Raw genomic sequence first — 19,344 nt, forward strand, 5'->3', positions numbered from 1 at the left:
GCGGTTTTTCACGAAATCAAAATTTTTCGAGTTATTTGCAAATGAATAGTTCATTTTTCAACAAAATAACAACGTTTTTAGACGGTTTTTCGCAAATAACTCAAAACTTAAGCATTTTGTCGAAAAAAATATTCTTAGCAAAACTATAGCCTATCAAAAAGTGAAAAAAACGGCAAATTATGAAGCATTCTTGGGACATTACAACATTTTTAAAGTGTTTAAAAAAAAAGCTTTATTTCTGTTTTTATAAAAAAAATTCTAGCATCAAATGTAAGCAAGTTACGCTTAAAATAAAGTTGGTCCCTTTTGTTTTGGCAAAAAAAAATCAGAAAAATCACCTCCCAATAATTGGGAGTTGCTAATTATTAGCAACTTAAATGAAATTAATCGTTACCGCTTCACAAGTTATTTTACTTATGTTGTATTTATATGATCTGTAAGTTTCATCGATTGAAAGTGCTTTTTTTTTAATTTGGTTTTAAAATAAAATTTTAAAAAAATTTTATTTTGAAAAAAATGCTTTTTTAAAACTTAGAAATTGTTAGAGATACCCAAAAACTTAAACAATAAAAAAGTCAGCTTTACTTTTCTGAATATTTTTTATTTTTCTGTTTTTCTGTAAGACAAAAATTGGTTAAGATTCGGTGTTTCTAAATTTGCATACACTCGTGATAAGTGACACGTTCAAGCCCTTTTAACTACAGCTCTTTCAAAAATAAGGACTTTAAACCGATGAAAATTACAGATCATATGATCAATACGTACGCGAGTAAAAAACTTGTGAAGTAGTAACAATTAAGTTCATTTGAAATGCTAATTAGGGGGTGATTTTCGCAATTTCTTACCAAAAAGAAGGGACCAACTTTATTTTGAGCGTAACTTGTTTACTTTTGATGCTTAAAAATTTTTTTAATAAACAAAAATAAGCATTTTTTTAAACACTTTAAAAAAGTTAAAATGAGTTTTCCCCAAGAAAGTGCTTCGTTTTTTTGGTTATGGCACGTTATAATATTCGATTTGGAATTTGACGAATATGAACCTATTTTTCATTAGCTATACCCCTGTTTTTACTAGGTATAGTGACGTAATATATACACCATGTTTTTCACTTTTGTACGTGCTATATTTTTGATAGGAATTTTTTTCTAGGCCAAATACTTACTTTTTGAGTTATTTGCGAGAAACCGTCTGAAGACGTGGTTATTTTGTAGAAAAATGAACATATTCACTCGCAAATAACTCGAAAAGTATTATTTTGGTGAAAAAACTGTATAGAACAAAAGTTGCTTAGAATTAGTCATTTTATCCATTTCCGGACTTATTTCGAACATTTGCATAGGGCAAAAGCACACATCGGCACAATATTATTACTTTTTTTCTTTGACCTGTTAGCTATGTGTATGCCAAATTTCATGTCAATCCAAGCGGTTCTTTAAAATTTAGAGGTTTTGCAATATTTTACCTTTAAAGAACGTACTGAAAACAGGCCTTTTGGTTGAAGAATATCAGTGGACAGGAATAAAGAAAGCAGAGCAACTGTTTATAATAGTTCGAGACAAAGACAGTTTTGTCATGTTAATTGCCAACTTTAAGCGTACTTGATAGGGCACGTTGAGAATTAAGTTCCTTACTGTAATTTTTTAGTTGCGATTAAACAAAACTTTTTTGAATGATTAAACGTTTCCGTATTTTAAGTTTATCTATTAAAATTCTTATTGATAAGTAAATAATAATAATAGTGTATTTTACTAACGAATGTACCTACTTAAATATGACATGCATAGTATCAGTGGACTGACGATGTTTCTATAGATAATATCATTGAAGAATATTTAAAATTTCGGTTGACTTAAAATGTTTCTAAACATATTAAGAAATGTGATCTACGTGAGTATATTTCTGCTTATTGTAGGTAAGTGAAAAAAAGTTTGTAGTTACCTATATTTCCTGATTAGAAATTTAAGAATATTTTATTTAGCTAGTTAGTTCACCCATAATAATTTGTACTCAAGAATGAGTTTTCTCATCTTTCTATATATTATTTCTGGTTTTATTATTTTTAAAAACGTTTTCTAGGAATCGCTTCGTTCTTGTTTCATATTTTTCTACTTGGAAAGCAGTGTGCTCTTCCGGCTCAGAGCCGGAGTACCTCAAGGAAGTGTCTTGGGACCGATATTGTACTGCAGTCATAGAATCCATCCTGACACATAGACATCCAGTCAAACAAACCTAGAAATAGTGCAGAGATTTCAGAACAAATTCCGTATAACAATGCTGAATGCCCCCTTGGTACGTGCCAAACTATGTGATAGAGCAAGACCTCAATGTTCCATCCATAAAAACAGTAATAACAGAATATTACAAAAAATATTCCAAAAGACTAGAATCTCATCAAAACGAGTTAGCCAGCTACCTCACTGATGATCATAATGATGTACGATGCTTGAAGAGATTTAAAATATTGGACCTAGCAAGAAGATTCGAATAGCATGTGATAGTGATAACTAAACTTTTACTAACTTTTTGTTCAGTTTAATTTATGTAAAGAGGGTGATCACTGGATCTCCCTCTACGGGTCAAATTTTCAATTTCTGTCAAATCATTTACCTATGGTTCTTAGTTAAGGCCAGATTGTAAACATTACAAAAATTTTAAAAAAATTATCCAGATTACTTTTTTTGTCGGAAACTTTTACGATATTTTATTGGGTATTCTGCTATTTGGGGTTGAACCGAATCCAAGAATCCATACATATATCATTAAAATCGGTACAAACGTTCTTGAGTTCTAAGTGGTGTAACTATAACTTTATAATAGTCACTCTAAATTTTCCTGTTATTAAACATTAAATAAATTATCAAATATGTTTCAGGGCTATCTTTGATTAAACAACTAGCGGAAGAAATTTTTATAACAAATAAAAGTATTGGATCAAGAAACTCATACGGCTATTATCAAAAGAAAATATCGTTCCTTGATGATGATGGAAAAGTAGCTTATGGACTCTTCGAATCTAATCATTCAATACTAGATCATTTAGAAATGGCTGTCTTTGATTTCAATAGAAAATTTCCGGCTGTAATAAATATGACATTTTCAAGTGGTTTAGGAAAAATGGTTTTTGGATTCCGTAGGTCAAATATGGTATTTACTCTTTACACAAGGTAAGAAGTTATCTTATAAGTTTAAGGATATACGTTATACAGTGTGGAAGGCACTTATGGAATAAAATTATTTCTGTCTTTGCCTTAAACAATTATAGAAAACGCTGAGACCCGTCGATTTTTATATATAAATGTGCGCTTTTTAGATATAAATTGGACCCCGTTATGCAACAAGGAAACAATTGACATTAAGTTAGTTTGGAGATATTCAAGAAAAACGTTTTATTTGTGTAAATAAATTATTTGGATATAACAATAATAATAAACGACACAAAAATAAACACTTTTATTATAACTTATGGCTATTAATGCAATAATAAAATAAATAACTGAAAAATTAACTCCTATGGTAGAAAAAAAAATCAGTTGGTTCTTTGTTGTTATATGTTACAGTAACAATCCACGTCAGGTTCGAAATCTGTATTTCTGTTTAATCCATTTATATCCTCGATTACAGTATTATCTGCTATACAATTTGTATAAGAATCATGGTGTCCTGAAATAAATAAACATAACTTGTATAGTTTGTCAGTTTCTGAAGTTTTTCTTCGGAAACTGACTTTCCTTTAAGCCGCAATGGTTCTAAATACGTGACAAACTGTGACCCAGTTGAAGGTTCTCTTCCTGTTCCCTTTTTATGTTTACCTCTTTATTGTCTTTATACTCGTCATTGTCTCGGTATATACGTCGCGTCGTCTTAAAAAATAAGGCTTACCTTACATAATTTAATTTCTTTGGTTTTAAACCAACTTATTGTGTCGTTGCTCCTACCCTTTTTTTAACAAGACCCCACTTCTTGAGCTTCACGGCCTGCCTTTCTACGAGCTGTAAATGAAAATTTGATTTCTTGCTTACCTGCGTACCTATATTTCGCAATCATATACGCATAAGGAAGCGGTTTTTGTCTTCTGTTGCTTTGGTTAAATCAAGTTTCATTTGTTTTCTTCGTGATTCACCTTGTTCCAAATGAAATCGCTGTTTTCTAACAACATCCTATTTTTCATTGTCTTTATTAATCTCTATTTTTATTTTAATGGCATAAAGACATTTATTTCCGGTGTCTTTTTTGGTCTTTGATCTACAACAAGGAACCAAAGTTACTTGGTTCGCCATTGAAAACCTGTACAACCGAATTTATTAATCTGCAATATTATGGTTCTATCGTCCAGTAGATGGCTGTGAGGTAACAGAACATTTGGTTCTTTATTGCAGAACGTGAATCGTATTTATTTACAGTCTGTACGAACCAATAACTCCATTTTCGAAAAAATGTTAGGTGGTTCCTTGTTTCATAACGAGTTCCAATTATATGTACGCAAGCCTAGCATAGTACATAAGCTTTATTTTTAATGGAACACCCTGTAAGGTTTTATATTTTTAAAAGCTGCTTAACAAGCTGATTTCAATGTAGTTTTAGTATGAATAATTTATTTAAAAAGTTCAACAGGCTTTGGAGGCATAGGGCTAAAAATACAATGGATATAATAAAATAGTACAATAATATAATATTGTATAAATAATATAAATAGTCTGTGGGAATTTTTTGTCGATTCTTCTATCAGGCGCGGCCCCCTATGAATGGGGGATGCTTTCTGGGTATTCGTAGCGCCAATACCCAGAGGGTAGCAGGGATACTTGCCGTGGAACGAAAACTGACACCTGGCAGTAGGTATAAAATGCACACCCATTAATATAGAGAATTTTGATTTATGTTTAGGATCGCTGCCTGGGGATCGCCAGGGCCCGTCTGGAGCCGGCGCTGGACGTGACAGCATGCGGGACGTCGGTGGCAGGGTATTCAGGAGGCGGGCCCCTGTCATACAATCAGCTACAGCCCAACCACAACCACAACCACAAACGAGCCAAATAACAACAAGAGATCCACCCGCCGAAGGTGCTGCGCTGGACTATCAGCAGGCGCTCACTCAAGCGGGACGACTGAGGCAGCGCATGAAATAGACTGCGCCCATTAACGAAAACATTTTGCGCTTCTATTACAAGGTGACAAACCTCGGTCAAGAAACAATTGGCTACCGACAACAGCTGTATGCCGAATTTTGCAGGACGTACCCAGATATTCAAGTATCGGATCAACGAGTATCAGACCAATACCGGGTAATTCTAAGAAACAACCTAATCCCAGAGACCAGACACAATGCCATCAGAAGCGAAGTCGAACGAGAGATTCATATCCAGGGGCTAATGAGACCCGTGATGAGCAGATTCCTGAGCTTCCCATCCCAGAAACTCAACCTGATGATATACAGCAGGAAAACAACGAGTTGCGCGGTACAAGAAATTAATGGAACAAACCCACTTAGCAGACCACCACTACCACGAATAAACTCTTGTAAGAAACTAGGTGCGCTGTTACAAATTGTGAACACTGAAGTCCTACCCAACTATGTCGTAGAAGCTCACACGTTAGAATATGTGCACATGCTAATCTACTGTGCAGCAACAGCAATTGCTAATGTAATGGGCGTTAAGATCAGAACACGACGGGGTACTAATAACGAAAGAACTGGTAACAGAATTGCACCCTGGGAAAAAAGACTGCTCGGAAAGATTAAACTAATACGTAGGGATATTGGTATAGTCACAGAATACATACGAGTTGTAACAAGCAGAAAAGTCATCAGGAGAGATAAAAAATAATGCTGACTACCGCAAGACACTCAAGATATGATCCAGAAAACAACACAGCCCATCAGTGTCTGTATACATTAAAACAAAAACTCTCCGTTTATTCAGGACGACCAAGGAGGTACAAAGTTAGTAACAACCGCAAAAGCGACAATACTCTTTTTGAGAGTTCTGAGAAGGCGTTCTATCGAAAACTCAATTCCACTGTAGAACGTGTCGATAAGACTTACCCAAGTCAAGAAGAAATTCATGAGTTTTGGGGAAATTAACTTTCCGCACTGCTCTTAACAATAATGCTGGATGGATAGAAGATACGACACAGAACTGCCAGCACTACATTACTCCCCTTTACGAACTCTTTGCTACTGAAGAAGTCTCAAATATCAGCAAAGAGCTTCATAACTGGAAATCTCCTGGACCAGACGAAGTTCAAAACTTTTGGCTTAAAAAGTTTTGGAGTGTTCATGAATGCTTATCAACACTAATTAATCATGTTTTTCAATATTTCAAATACGCAGGATATACCATCATTCCTAACTCAGGGAACCACTTATTTAATACCGAAGGATCAAAATAACACCCAAGATCCAGACAAATACGGCCCAATTACCTGTCTTCCAACTGTGTATAAATTGGTCACATCCTGTGTTGCCCGGCGTATCTACCAACACTGTGCTCTGAACCATATCATAGAGCCTCAACAGAAATGATGCGCTAAGGGTTCCATGGGTTGCAAAGAACAACTCATCATCGACTCAGTCATTTCTAACCAGGCATATTCCAAAAAGAGGAATCTTTTTACTGCCTTCATTGATTACAAGAAAGCCTTTGACTCAGTTCCGCATGAATGGCTTATAGATACATTGAGAATATATAAAGTCGATGATAATATAGTGACCTTTTTAGAGTATATAATGACAGAGTGGAAGACTAGAATTCACCTTCAAATACCTGGTGAAAATAACATCGAAACTGAAAATATCGCAATCAGGAGGTTCGTTGAGTCCTCTATGGTTCTGTCTAGCTATGAACCCACTATCTCAGCTATTGAACTCCACAGGCGCAGGTTTTAGCATCAAAAATAACAACAATGTCGTGGCGAAGCTTAATCATTTATTGTATATGGATGATATGAAATTAATGGCTTCCACTCGAAACCAACTCGATGAGATACTAAAAACTGTTGTAGAAACTTTTTCTAATGATATTAGTATGCAATTCAGACTAGACAAGTGCCGTATTTTAAATAAAGTCAGAGGATAAGTACAGCCCGGAGGATTCGATATGCAAAATGACCAGAACATCGAGGCCATGGGTGAAAACGATATGTATAAATATCTTGGAGTACATAGAAAATCTTCAGCGAAAAGTAATAACGCACCTCACAAAGGCACAAAAACACCATCCCAAAAGAGCAGTAGAAAGAACGACATTACTACGGAATTTAGGAGCAAGAGGACTTATGGATATAGGTGAGCAATTAGACAAACAAATTGCTAATTTAAGAAATTATTTTCAGATGCAGGCTGAGACATCTACTCTACATCGCGCTATCTGCGTAGTAGATGATACAACACCGATCAAACTGAGGGAACCAGAAATGCACATAAACCACCTCACTAAAGACGAAAAAGTGCGCACCTGGATGGGTAAAGCTCTGCACGGGCGACATCCCAATGAGGTCAGCTAAGACTATGTCGACAATATAGCGTCGAACTATTGGTTGACATCAGGAAAGATGTTCCCTGAAATGGAGGGTTTCAGAAGTTACCTAAAATATGTCATCAAATACCCTCAGGTTCAAAACGACAAATGTCGATATGGATGCCACGCCCAAGAAACCATCCAACATCTTACAGGGGGCTGCCAGGTTTTGCTGCAACTGAATACAAGGAAGGCATGACGCAGTGGGAAAAATCCTTCATCAAGAGATAGCTATCGAGCTGGGACTTCTCCAAACGAACCATCTCCCGTATTATCAATACGTCCCTGAAAGTATGCTTGAGGATGGCAGCTACAAGCTATACTGGGACCGCACTGTGCTCACAGACCAAACAGTGGCACATAATAGACCAGATCTCGTACTAGTAAATAAATTACCAAGACAAACAACACTAATTGATGTGGCGAAACCTAACAACAATAATCTTCGTAGTAAATTTACTGAAAAGATCGCCAAGTACAGAGATCGGGAAATTCAAATACGAAGGCAATGGAGAATTCAAAGTACCCAGACGATACCGATTATTATGTCTACTACTGGAGTCATTACGAGGAACCTCCTCGAAAGCATAAAAAAGCTGGGTCTGAATGAACAACTTTATAAGACGATGCAGAAAGCTGTACTACTCGCGACAGCCAGAAGTGTAAGAAAATTTTTGGGAGATACACCTGCATTCCAAGTCACCCAGGGCTCGATAGCACGGAAAGAGTCCCACTAGAGTTCAATCCTTTTGATACCGTAGGTATCTGGGATGAGTCAATTTTCCCCTTAGAGGGAGTGTGAGCCGTATGGCTAAATCTGGATAATAATATAATACTATATGTATTTTACAACACTTGTATCAAGTAGGGTGGCTTCTTGTTTAATCATGCTCCTTGCCTACTAAATCGACTTACAATTCTCCTCCACTTGTACCTGTTTGTAACTCTTTCTTCCCAACCAGTAACTCCCTCATTCCTGATATCTTCCTCTACGCTATCAAACCATCTTTGTCTGGGTCTTCCTTTCCTCCTTTTCGTGATTGGGCCCCGTTTTAGGATCATCTTTGGCATTCTCTTCCTTTCCATTCTAATCACGTGTCCCATCCATCTCACTCTCTGTGCTTTTATGAAGCGACTGATGCTTGTTTCGTTATGCAGTTCTTCTAATTCCCTGTTTGTTCGTCGTACTCAACCTTCCTCCCTGTTTTCCCTCTATATATAGCTCTGAGCATTTTCCTTTCCCATCTTTCCAATTTCTCCGTATTTGTTTTTTTCACTGTCCATACTTCGCTACCATACGTCACTGTGGGTCTTCTTACCGTTTTATATATTATCCTTAGCTTCGTTTTTCTCGATACATATTTGGATTTTATCAGTGGTTTTTGGTTTCCCATCTTTTTATTTCCGTGTGCTAATCTCGCATTCAGTTTTTTCCAACTGCTTAACCTGTTCCCAGCATCTTATCTATTATGAATAATACAGGGTGAAATTGTGAAATTATAGGTACATTATGAAAACTACTTATGAAATAAAATTGTTTGTGTCCTTATTTTAGAAAATAGTAAAAAACGCTGGTACACGTCAACTTTTAAATTTAAAAGTGCTCTTTTTAAACCTAAAGTTAAATTTACATGGTGATTCACGAAAGTTTAGCGTAGTCCATCATCTTTATTTTTAATGGAACGCCCTGTATATTTTTATATTTTTAAAAGGTTCTTAATAACCTGGTCTTAACAAACTATAATTACGTAGAGTCTATTATGAATATACAAGGTGAAATTTTGAAATTATAAAATAAATTTCGCCAAGATACTAAAAACAAAACGCAATATATTGATAGGTGTACTTACTTTAGAAAATTGATGTCGCTATTTTAGCTAATTTAGAAAATAATACTCTTGGATTTATTTAAAGAGGTGGCCTTCTAGCCTACTCCACTGCGACTTTTTCAGATCTATTGCGGTCCTCTAGACCTAGATGACATTATCTATAGAATAGAATAAATAGAATAGAATAGAATAGAATAGAATAGAATAGAATAGAATAGAATAGAATAGAATAGAATAGAATAGAATAGAATAGAATAGAATAGAATAGAATAGAATAGAATAGAATAGAATAGAATAGAATAGAATAGAATAGAATAGAATAGAATAGAATAGAATAGAATAGAATAGAATAGAATAGAATAGAATAGAATAGAATAGAATAGAATAGAATAGAATATAATAGAATAGAATAGAATAGAATAGAATAGAATAGAATAGAATAGAATAAAATAGAATAGAATAGAATAGAATAGAATAGAATAGAATAGAATAGAATAGAATAGAATAGAATAGAATAGAATAGAATAGAATAGAATAGAAATATGATTTATTGTCACTGAAAATTTTTACAATCTTATGGACAAAGCTTACATTCAGTCAAAAGAAAAATAATAGAAAAATAATAGCAATAGGTAACAAATAACAAGTACAATTTACTAAAATTAGATAAATCTAGCCTGACCCTTTTTAAAAAGTCTATTAGCTTTGAGACTGAACCATCCATGTAGCTATTTGCCGTTGGACTTTCTTCTCCTAATGCAAAGAACCGCACATTTGCCAGACTGTCACACTAACATAGAATGTGCTCTGCTGTTTTTTCTTCCAGGTGACATAATCTGCACAAGTCATCATCTGACAATTCCATCAGATTTAAGTGCCTATTCAGCTTACAGTGCCATGTTAGCAGACCTACTATTGTTTTGATTTTTTCCTTCTTCTTCTTTTTCTTCTTCTTCTATTAGGACTATGTCCTGTTTCTTCTGTTAGAGTCTCAGATGCGATCCAGAGCTCCAGCTCTCGTACCATCGTTTTTTGGGTCTTCCTATGGGTCGCTTGGTGTTGGGCTTCTGTGTCTTCGCCCATTGCGCCATACGTTCAGGGTCCATCAGATCTACGTGGTCTCTCCGCATGCGTCGTCGTATCTCACTACGTCTTGAACGCCTAGCTCTCCCAATGGGTCTTCGTTTCGTATTCTATCTCTGAGTGTGGTACCTCTTATGGATCTTAGGGTTTTCATCTCTGTTGTTCTCATTATTTGTTTGGTCTTTGTTGTCTCGGCCCTTGTCTCAGCTGTGTATGTCAGTACTAGTCTAACACATGTCTTATAAATGCGGACTTTGCTTTCGCTGCTCATATATATTTATTCCGCCAGATTATATCCCTCAGGAAACCAGATCTTCTCGCTGCTTTCGTTGCCTGCTGCTACTTTATTCCTGTCTTTGCTTATTAGGTCTGCCGTAAATTTTGACAAATGTTCTGTAATGAACTGTTTCGTCTGTCTTTGTCCTGATGAAATCCTCTACCATTCCAAAGATTTGTGAGCTACCCAATTTCTTGTAGCCGTTCTTGTTACTGCTCTTGCAATGCCGCAGTTGAGCATTGATGAACCTTGTTTGGCCATTTCATCTGCTGGTTCATTGCCCTTATGACCCAAGTGCCCCGGTACCCAGGCTACCGTAACCTTGCTACGGTCTCCTAGTTTATTTAGGCCACACACACAATCCCATACTAGCTTAGAATTGATCTATACAGAACTGAGTGCTTAAGCGCTACCTGACTATCTGTGAAGATGGCAACTGTAAGCAACGTTCTTTTCTACATTTGTATTTCGTCCACGCAGTGATGGATTGCCGTTATTGGCATTCTTTGATAGACTTACCGCGAAATGTATTCCTTTATTTGTCCCTATTCTGGCTCCCACACCTTCCGATGTTTTTGAGCCATCAATGTACCATACACCTGGCTTATACAGAGAGGAGCTAAATTATGGAATAAATTCATTTTCTCTAAAATGGGCGGTTTTTGAGATAAATCCCGAATCAGGTCGATTTTTATTTCTAAATCAAAATTTTTTGACATATATAAATATGATATTAGTGATGCCATCCATCTGAGTGTGATGACGTGATCGATAATTTTGTTAAATAGGAATAGAGGTCGTGTGGTAGCTCATTTGAAAGGTTGATGAATCCTCTATTCAGTAATATAAACATTAACTCATTATTTATACAGGGTGAAGAAAAAAATAATTTTTGAAATAAATTAATTAACGCAAGAAAAAGAATATATGTAATTTATTTACCTTAAAATACATTTTACTGCTGTCAGACTAAGTAATAACTAGTTATCTATTAACATCGGCGTTTAGCCTTTTCAATTTTACAACACTATAATGTAGACTAAATTATAATCACAACCGTTGTTTGGTTCTGGGGCTAGTTAGCAAGTATATATATATTTTTTTTTTTATTTGCCAAGTGCTACAATCTGGTCTTTGACCAATGAGTAACTTTTTATCTATCCTATCTTACTAACTACTTAATATCTAAGAGTCACTATCTAAGAGTCACCTTTTGATGTCTTCTTAGTTGTCTTTATTATTACTGGCGCACTTTTTGATTGCGCACTATCACACAAAGCGCTGCTTTTCACTTTATCACGCACTACACCAACACGTTGCTTGCACACTAGTCGCGCAATGCTCCGCTATTAGCTTTGTCGCACACTACACCAACTCGTGAGGTTTGGTCCTCTTCAGTCTTCTTTTCTGGTTTGAGTTGTCCAGGAGCTGGATGGCCTCAATATTTTCGTGGAGAAGAAGTCTTTTTTCATTACTTTCTGCGTGTTTTCGGATTTCTTTGTCGACGGGCTCCATTCGTAGATCCTTGTGGATATCGTCATTACGGATGTACCAGGGTGCGTTAACTATGCCCCTTAATACTTTGTTTTGAAAAGTTTGTATTATTTTCAAGTTTGTCTTTTTTGTACATCCCCACAGTTGGATACCATACGTCCATACTGGTTTTATAACTTGTTTGTAGATTAGCATCTTGTTATACGTTGACAACCCTGAGTATCTTCCCAGTAGCCAGTACAATTTTTTATATTTAATATTTAATTCTTCCTTATTTTTCTTTACATGGGCTTTCCAGCGAAGCTTCGTGTCTAGGGTTAAGCCCAGGTATTTGGCTGTGTTGGCATACGGAATGTCTTGTCCATTAATTTTTATTGGTGCGTACAGAATTTTTTTATTAGTGAAATCAACATGTACTGATTTGCTTTCATTCAATGTAATCTTCCACGTCTTAGTCCATTTTTGGAATTTGCTTATCGCATTTTGTAGTTTATTGGCTGTGTTGGAGAACTGTATTCTCCACCCAAAATAAACTCTATTTCACCAACAACAAATTTCCGCGCCGCCTCTGTAACAACCATAAAATAATTCCATTACGCAGTGCCTGAAGAACTCTTCCAAGAATGTTACTCTCCGCCTTCTTTTTACACAAAGCACCCCCAACGGAAAGTTTTGTTAACGGGATGCAAGGGTGCAACAGTGAGTCAACTATCGACACTTCTTAAGAACGCACTTTTTCACTACGCTTGTTCGAAGAGAATTCTTCACGCGGCAATTAGCAAAAAGCCGGTACATAAAGTGTAAAATTATGTGTGGTGGCGTCTTTCACGGATAGTTGTAACTCAATTGTTCACATGTAAAATTCTATTTCTTGCCCTTTTTCAACTTCATTACAGTCATAGCAAAATAGAAAGTGTTTTATTTACATAAACTATTCAACAGGCCAGAATTACAGCATCTTACGGTTCATTAAAAGTTCTCCTCTTAGCTATCAAAGGCTTAGCGACACATTGAACTTACTGCAAGTGCAAAACGCTGGAAAGAGACATTGGAACTACTCCAAACTCTCCATGGAGGAATGTTGAACACCGGCGTCCCTCCATTTTGGTCCTTCGAGCCGGATTTTGTTTCTAAGAGCCGAATTTGGCCCTTAGAGCCACATTTGATCCATCGACCGAACTTTTCTGGCCTAAAAACACTCAATTCAAGTTTCTATCTAATTCTATTATTTGTTAAAAAACATTTCTGGCTAATGCCAACTCTTTCTAAAAGACATTAAAAGTGTCGCGTTTTTCGGATATTCTCGTCGAATAGGCAATAATTCCAAGAGACAAAGTGATTGCGTTATTTATTCTACGGACAAATAAACATTCTGTGAACAAAAACAGTGATAATAGTTTACTTCAAGAAGTGGTGTTCAAGGACTAGCTGATTCCAGGAAAAGCAGCCCACATTCAAGTACCAAGAGCCCAGGGGTGACGTACAAAATAAACTTTTCTATATATGTAAATTCAAAAAGTTAATTTTCAAAGATCTCTTGCGAAATGATACTCTAATAAAGTTAAACACTATTTAAAGAACTATTCAGGGTTGAATTTTTGGTTTAATATTGCATGCTTATTAAAATTCAAAAATAAATAATAATTTCATTCAAAAATAAACACATTAAAGTTATTACAATGAGCAAAAAAGGTTTAAGTAAATTATTAAACAAAAAGCATTCAATTCTAGATTCTGTTAATAGAATTCAAACGTGGCTAGAAGCAAACCACCACTCAGAAAAAGATATTTTCTCATTTAAAACAAGAGAAGGTCGCTTACAAGACCTGTTCTCTGACTATAATAACGTACAGGATGAAATTGAATTCCTGGACGATTCTCAAAAATGTGATCGTGCCATATTTGAAGAAAATTATTTTGCGGTTCTGTCAAAAATACAAAGTTCGATTAGAGCATTGGATATTACCAATACAGGGAGCGTCGCTGCCGCTAAGCAAGTGGCCGTAAAGCTCCCGGAAATAAGCATATGCAAATATTCCGGGCAAATAGGGGACTCGAAAGTTTTTTTGAGCTCTTTGACACACTGATAATACAAAATCAGTCCCTTTCTGACATCCAAAGGTTTCTTTATTTGAAAAGTTACCTACAGGGTGATTCTCTTAAGTTGGTGGATTCTTTGAAAGTCACAAATGAAAATTTTTTGATTGCTTTAGATATTCTAAAGAACCGCTATCAGAATAAGGTCACAATCATAAATTCTTACTTAACAGAAATTATAGACATTCCTACACTGAGAAACAGCTCACCGCAAGCCCTTAGAAATTTTCTAACTACCGTAACAAAAAATATGCAATTGCTAAAAAATTTGCAATTTTCAAGTGCAGAGCTCATTGATATAATTTTAGTTTTCCTGCTAGAAAGCAAATTAGATTTTTCAACAAGGAGACTTTTTGAAACGGAGCGAAATCATTCAGATGTACCAAAATTAGATGTTTTTCTTAAATTTCTTGAAAAAAGGTGCATTGTTCTGGAAAGCCTGGAAAATACAAATCCTAGGCAAGCCAAAAACGTAAAAGTTTCACATCATGCATCCAGTAATAACACATCAGAGGACTCAGATAAAAAGAATACGTCAAATAATTTTGTTTCTGACTTTAATTGCATTTTCTGCAAAAAGCAAGGTCATAAAATTTACAAATGTCACTTTTTCAAAAACATTCAGCATGATGACAAAATAAAATTCGTGAATTCAAAAGGTCTCTGCGTAAACTGCCTAGGTAGGCATAATTCTAAAGATTGTTCATCAAAACATGTATGTACCGTTTGTAAAAGGCGCCATAATACAATTTTGCACATTCTGGCACCAAATAATAATTCGGGTAAACATAATACTTTTTCTACGACCCATAAAAATGAAAGTCCGTCCACTTCTACAAATTCAAACAATTACGAACGCGAACATTCGTCAAATTCAAACTTTCAAGGTCCTTCGTTTGAAGGGCAAGAACCGTTTACAAATTCCTTTTCTGCTTTGTCCGTAAAAAATTTAAACATACTTCTAGCTACGGCCAAAGTAACCATTTTCGACAAAAACGGGAAACCTTTAACGGCCCGATTGTTACTCGATACGGGAAGTCAAAATAGCTTTTGTACCCAGTGTCTCGCTGATAGGCTGGGCTACAAGCCATATGACATATCTCTAAACATTTCTGGCTTAGGCCAAAGTAATTCGGTTTCAAAAAAGATGGTTAACATAAAAATGCATTCTAACTATAATAAAAAGTCTTTCAAAATTTCATGTGCCATCTTAGAAAATATTACTTGCAATCTTCCACAGTTCCGCATTCTTACAAAAAAATTACCAATTCCAAGGGACGTTTTTCTCGCCGACGATTCCTATCACAAACCTAGTCAGGTAGACATCTTCGTTGGGGCTGATTTGTACTACGACTTAATTCTTCCTGACATAATTCCTCTGGGCCCTAGGCTTTCAATTTTGCAGGCTTCTCATCTGGGGTACCTAATAGCCGGCGTGATTGCTCCTCACTTGACGGCACCTACAGTAGCAAATAATGCTTCTGGAGATGTTGCTCTACTTTCTACGTGTAGCACGGACGAGCTGCTCACGAAATTCTGGAACATGGAAGAACTTTCTCAAAAACCTATTCTGTCGGAAGCTGACGAGCTGGCCGAACAAATATTTCAAACTACAACAAAGATCCTTGAAAATGGACGCTTTGAAGTAGATATTCCATTAAAAAGTGCACAAGAACACCAATTACTGGGTGATTCATTTTCTATAGCCAAACGGCGTTTTCTGTCGCTCGAAAATAAATTCCAAAAAGATAAAAAATTATTTTTCGAGTACAAAAATTTCATTGACACATATATTTCTTTAGCGCATGCTGAATATGTACCTCTTTCGTTCGTAAATGAAAATTCGGACAAAAAATATTTTATTCCACATTTATGTGTCATCAACGAACAAAATAAAAGTACAACTTTGCGTGTCGTCATGGACGCTAGTTGTAAAAGCTCTACAGGAAAAAGTCTGAACGACATTTCATTAAAAGGGTATCAGGTTCAACCCGATTTATTCGACATTCTGGTTCGTTTCAGGCAATACAAATTCATATTTTCCTGTGACATTCAAAAAATGTTTCGACAGACGTGGATCAACAAAGATCAACGCTTTCTACAAAATATTCTGCGGAGGGATGATACCCACGATTCTATAAAATGTATTCAATTAAATACTATCACATACGGGACGAATAGCGCCCCGTTTCTTGCGACGAGAGTCTTGCAAGAAATTTCAAATAAAAATAAAGTTCAATTCCCATTGGCCTCGCATTTTCTCGAAAACCAATTCTACGTAGATGATGGTTTATGTGGGTCAAATAATATTCAAGAATTGCTCGAAATACTTCAGCAATTAAATTCTGTTCTAAACCGCCATGGGTTTACTTTACATAAATTCCATTCAAATTCATCCATATTCCTACAACAAATCAACCCAGAACATTCAAAAAATACTACTCAGGAATATGACCTAAATTTCGATTCCACTTCCAGTAAGGTTCTAGGCCTAAAATGGGACCCTGCGGAAGACCAAATAACAATTTCCGTCCCCGAAAATAATTTCTGCCCACCAGTAACAAAAATAAAAATCCTATCTGCGTTAGCGCAATGTTTCGACCCTCTGGGACTCATCAATCCGTTTATTGTTAAAGGCAAAATGCTTATGCAGAAACTCTATCTGCAAAAAATTCACTGGGACACAGAAATTTCGGACAAAACTATTCTAAACGATTGGAACAACTTTCTACAGGACTTGTCACAATTAAAACAATTAAAAATTCCTCGTTTCTATTTTTCTGAAAAAATAATTCTGAAGGTTGAGCTTCATGGATTTGCAGACAGCAGCATGGCAGCTTATGGCGCATGCGTATACCTAAGAACTTTCTATTCGGATGAGACCATCTCTTGTGCATTAGTTTCTTCCAAATCAAGGATAACTCCGTTAAAGACGGTAACACTTCCTAGGCTTGAGCTGTGCGCAATGGTTCTTCTTTCAAAACTTGTTGCAAAAATAATTTCTATCTTTGAAAATCAATCTATAAAATTTCATTCAGTCAGCCTCTGGTCAGACTCCCAAGTAGCTCTGTCGTAGTGTAAATGTCATCCAAGTCGGTGGTCGGTTTTCGTGGCTCATCGGGTAGCTCTTGTCCAAGAGTTGACTCAAAACTTTACATGGCTTCACATAAAGTCTGCGCAAAATGCCGCAGACCTTCTTTCTCGAGGAATGTCTGGTTCTGAAATTCTCAATAGCGACTTCTGGTGGCAAGGTCCCAAATGCTTGCGAGATAAAAATTTCAATATTTCCAATCTAGTAAATGACAGAGTTCTCGAAAACCTGCCCGAGGAAAGAAAAATAAGCCTCGTGGTAAATTCTAATCTGGAAAATTTCTGGATAAAAATTTTCTCACGTTTCTCAAATATTTCACGCTTAAAACGTACAGTAGCGTACGTATTTCGTTTTATTTCTAATTGTAAAAAACAAAAAATTTCTGAACCTCTTTCTGTTGCGGAGTTAAATTATGCAATGGATTTCATCATCAAGCAAATACAGGGTGATGCATTTTCAAAAGAAATTTCGGCGCTTAAAAATAACAAATTTATTTCGAATAAAAACTTCATGTCACTAAAACCATTTTTAGATTCTTCTAATTTTCTCAGAGTTGGAGGCAGACTTACGAACTGTCCCGACATAGACTATTTGCGAAAACATCCGATACTGCTTCCATCCAATAATCCTATCGTAAATCTTATCATCAAAAATGAACATCTCAGATTGGGACATGCTGGTGCGCAAACAGTTCTCTCAAATCTTCGTTTGAAATTCTGGGCTCTCAATGGTCTAAAGGAAGCAAAACGAATCATTCGCAACTGCACCATATGTTTCCGATTTTCGTGTGCTCCTGCACAACAGCTTACGGGTAATTTACCTGAAAGTAGGTTGTCCATTACAACAAGACCCTTTCAAAAAGTGGGTGTAGATTATGGTGTACCCTTTCTGTTAAAATCTTCTTCACTCCGAAAAGCGCCAAAAATCAAGGCATACATAGCCATTTTCGTGTGCATGGTGACCAAAGCTGTGCACATTGAGGTTGTTTCTGATCTAACAACTTCTTCCTTTCTATTAACACTTAAGAGGTTCATTTCCCGACGTGGTAACCCAACCGTCATTTACAGTGACAATGCCACATGTTTTTCTGGTGCAAGAAACCAACTCTATGACTTATACAAATTTTTTCAAAATAAGTCTAATTCTCAAACCATTATGGAATACCTTTCTGAAAATCAAACCTCATGGAAGTTTATCCCCCCTAGATCTCCTCATTGGGCTGGGCTCCGGGAAGCTTCAGTAAAAAGCGCAAAATATCATATGCGTAGGCTAATAGGCTGTTCTTCTTTCACTTTCGAACAGTTTTACACTGTCATGGTTCAAATTGAAGCTGTGATGAATTCAAGGCCTATCTGTTCCATGTCCAGCGACCCTTCAGATTACACCTTTCTCAGTCCTGGGCATTTTATAATTGGCTCCAGCCTGTCAGCGCATCCTGAGCAAAACTTACAAAAAATTCCGGAAAATAAACTATCCATGTTTCAGCAAATTGCAAAAATACAACAAAGTTTCTGGAAAAAGTGGTCGGTTGATTACTTGAACCGGTTACAAAATTCTCCAAAATGGTCCCGACCAAGGGAAAACGTAAAAGTCAATGACTTAGTTCTTCTGAGAGAGGATAATGTACCTCCTCTAAAATGGCCTTTAGCACGGGTAGTTGATACAATGCCCGGGCAAGATGGCAAAGTCAGAGTGGTCAAGTTGAAGACCATCGATGGTCAATTCACAAGGGCAATCTCTAAAATTTCGGTTCTCCCTGGCCAAGATACAGAAGAGTAGGTTAGACCACAAGGCTCTAACGCCGGGGGGAATGTTGGAGAACTGTATTCTCCACCCAAAATAAACTCTATTTCACCAACAACAAATTTCCGCGCCGCCTCTGTAACAACCATAAAATAATTCCATTACGCAGTGCCTGAAGAACTCTTCCAAGAATGTTACTCTCCGCCTTCTTTTTAC

The 19,344-nt window shown here is 36.2% G+C and overlaps 1 protein-coding gene across 2 annotated transcripts in view; it reads left to right on the forward strand.

Moving 5' to 3' along the window:
* The first annotated feature begins 1,764 nt into the window (after window positions 1-1,764).
* The window catches only part of LOC126884057 (lipase member I-like), a 70,713-nt gene continuing 53,133 nt past the window's right edge, over window positions 1,765-19,344 (forward strand). The window contains exons 1-2 of one of the 2 annotated variants that reach the window (XM_050649844.1): window positions 1,765-1,912; window positions 2,873-3,164. In XM_050649844.1, the coding sequence (XP_050505801.1) occupies window positions 1,855-1,912; window positions 2,873-3,164 (350 nt within the window). In that variant the 5' untranslated portion in view covers window positions 1,765-1,854. The remainder of the gene's footprint in view (window positions 1,913-2,872; window positions 3,165-19,344) is intronic. The other variant, XM_050649845.1, reaches the window with a different exon arrangement.

Source organism: Diabrotica virgifera, chromosome 4, assembly GCF_917563875.1.
Source record: "Diabrotica virgifera virgifera chromosome 4, PGI_DIABVI_V3a".
NCBI lineage: Eukaryota > Metazoa > Arthropoda > Insecta > Coleoptera > Chrysomelidae > Diabrotica > Diabrotica virgifera.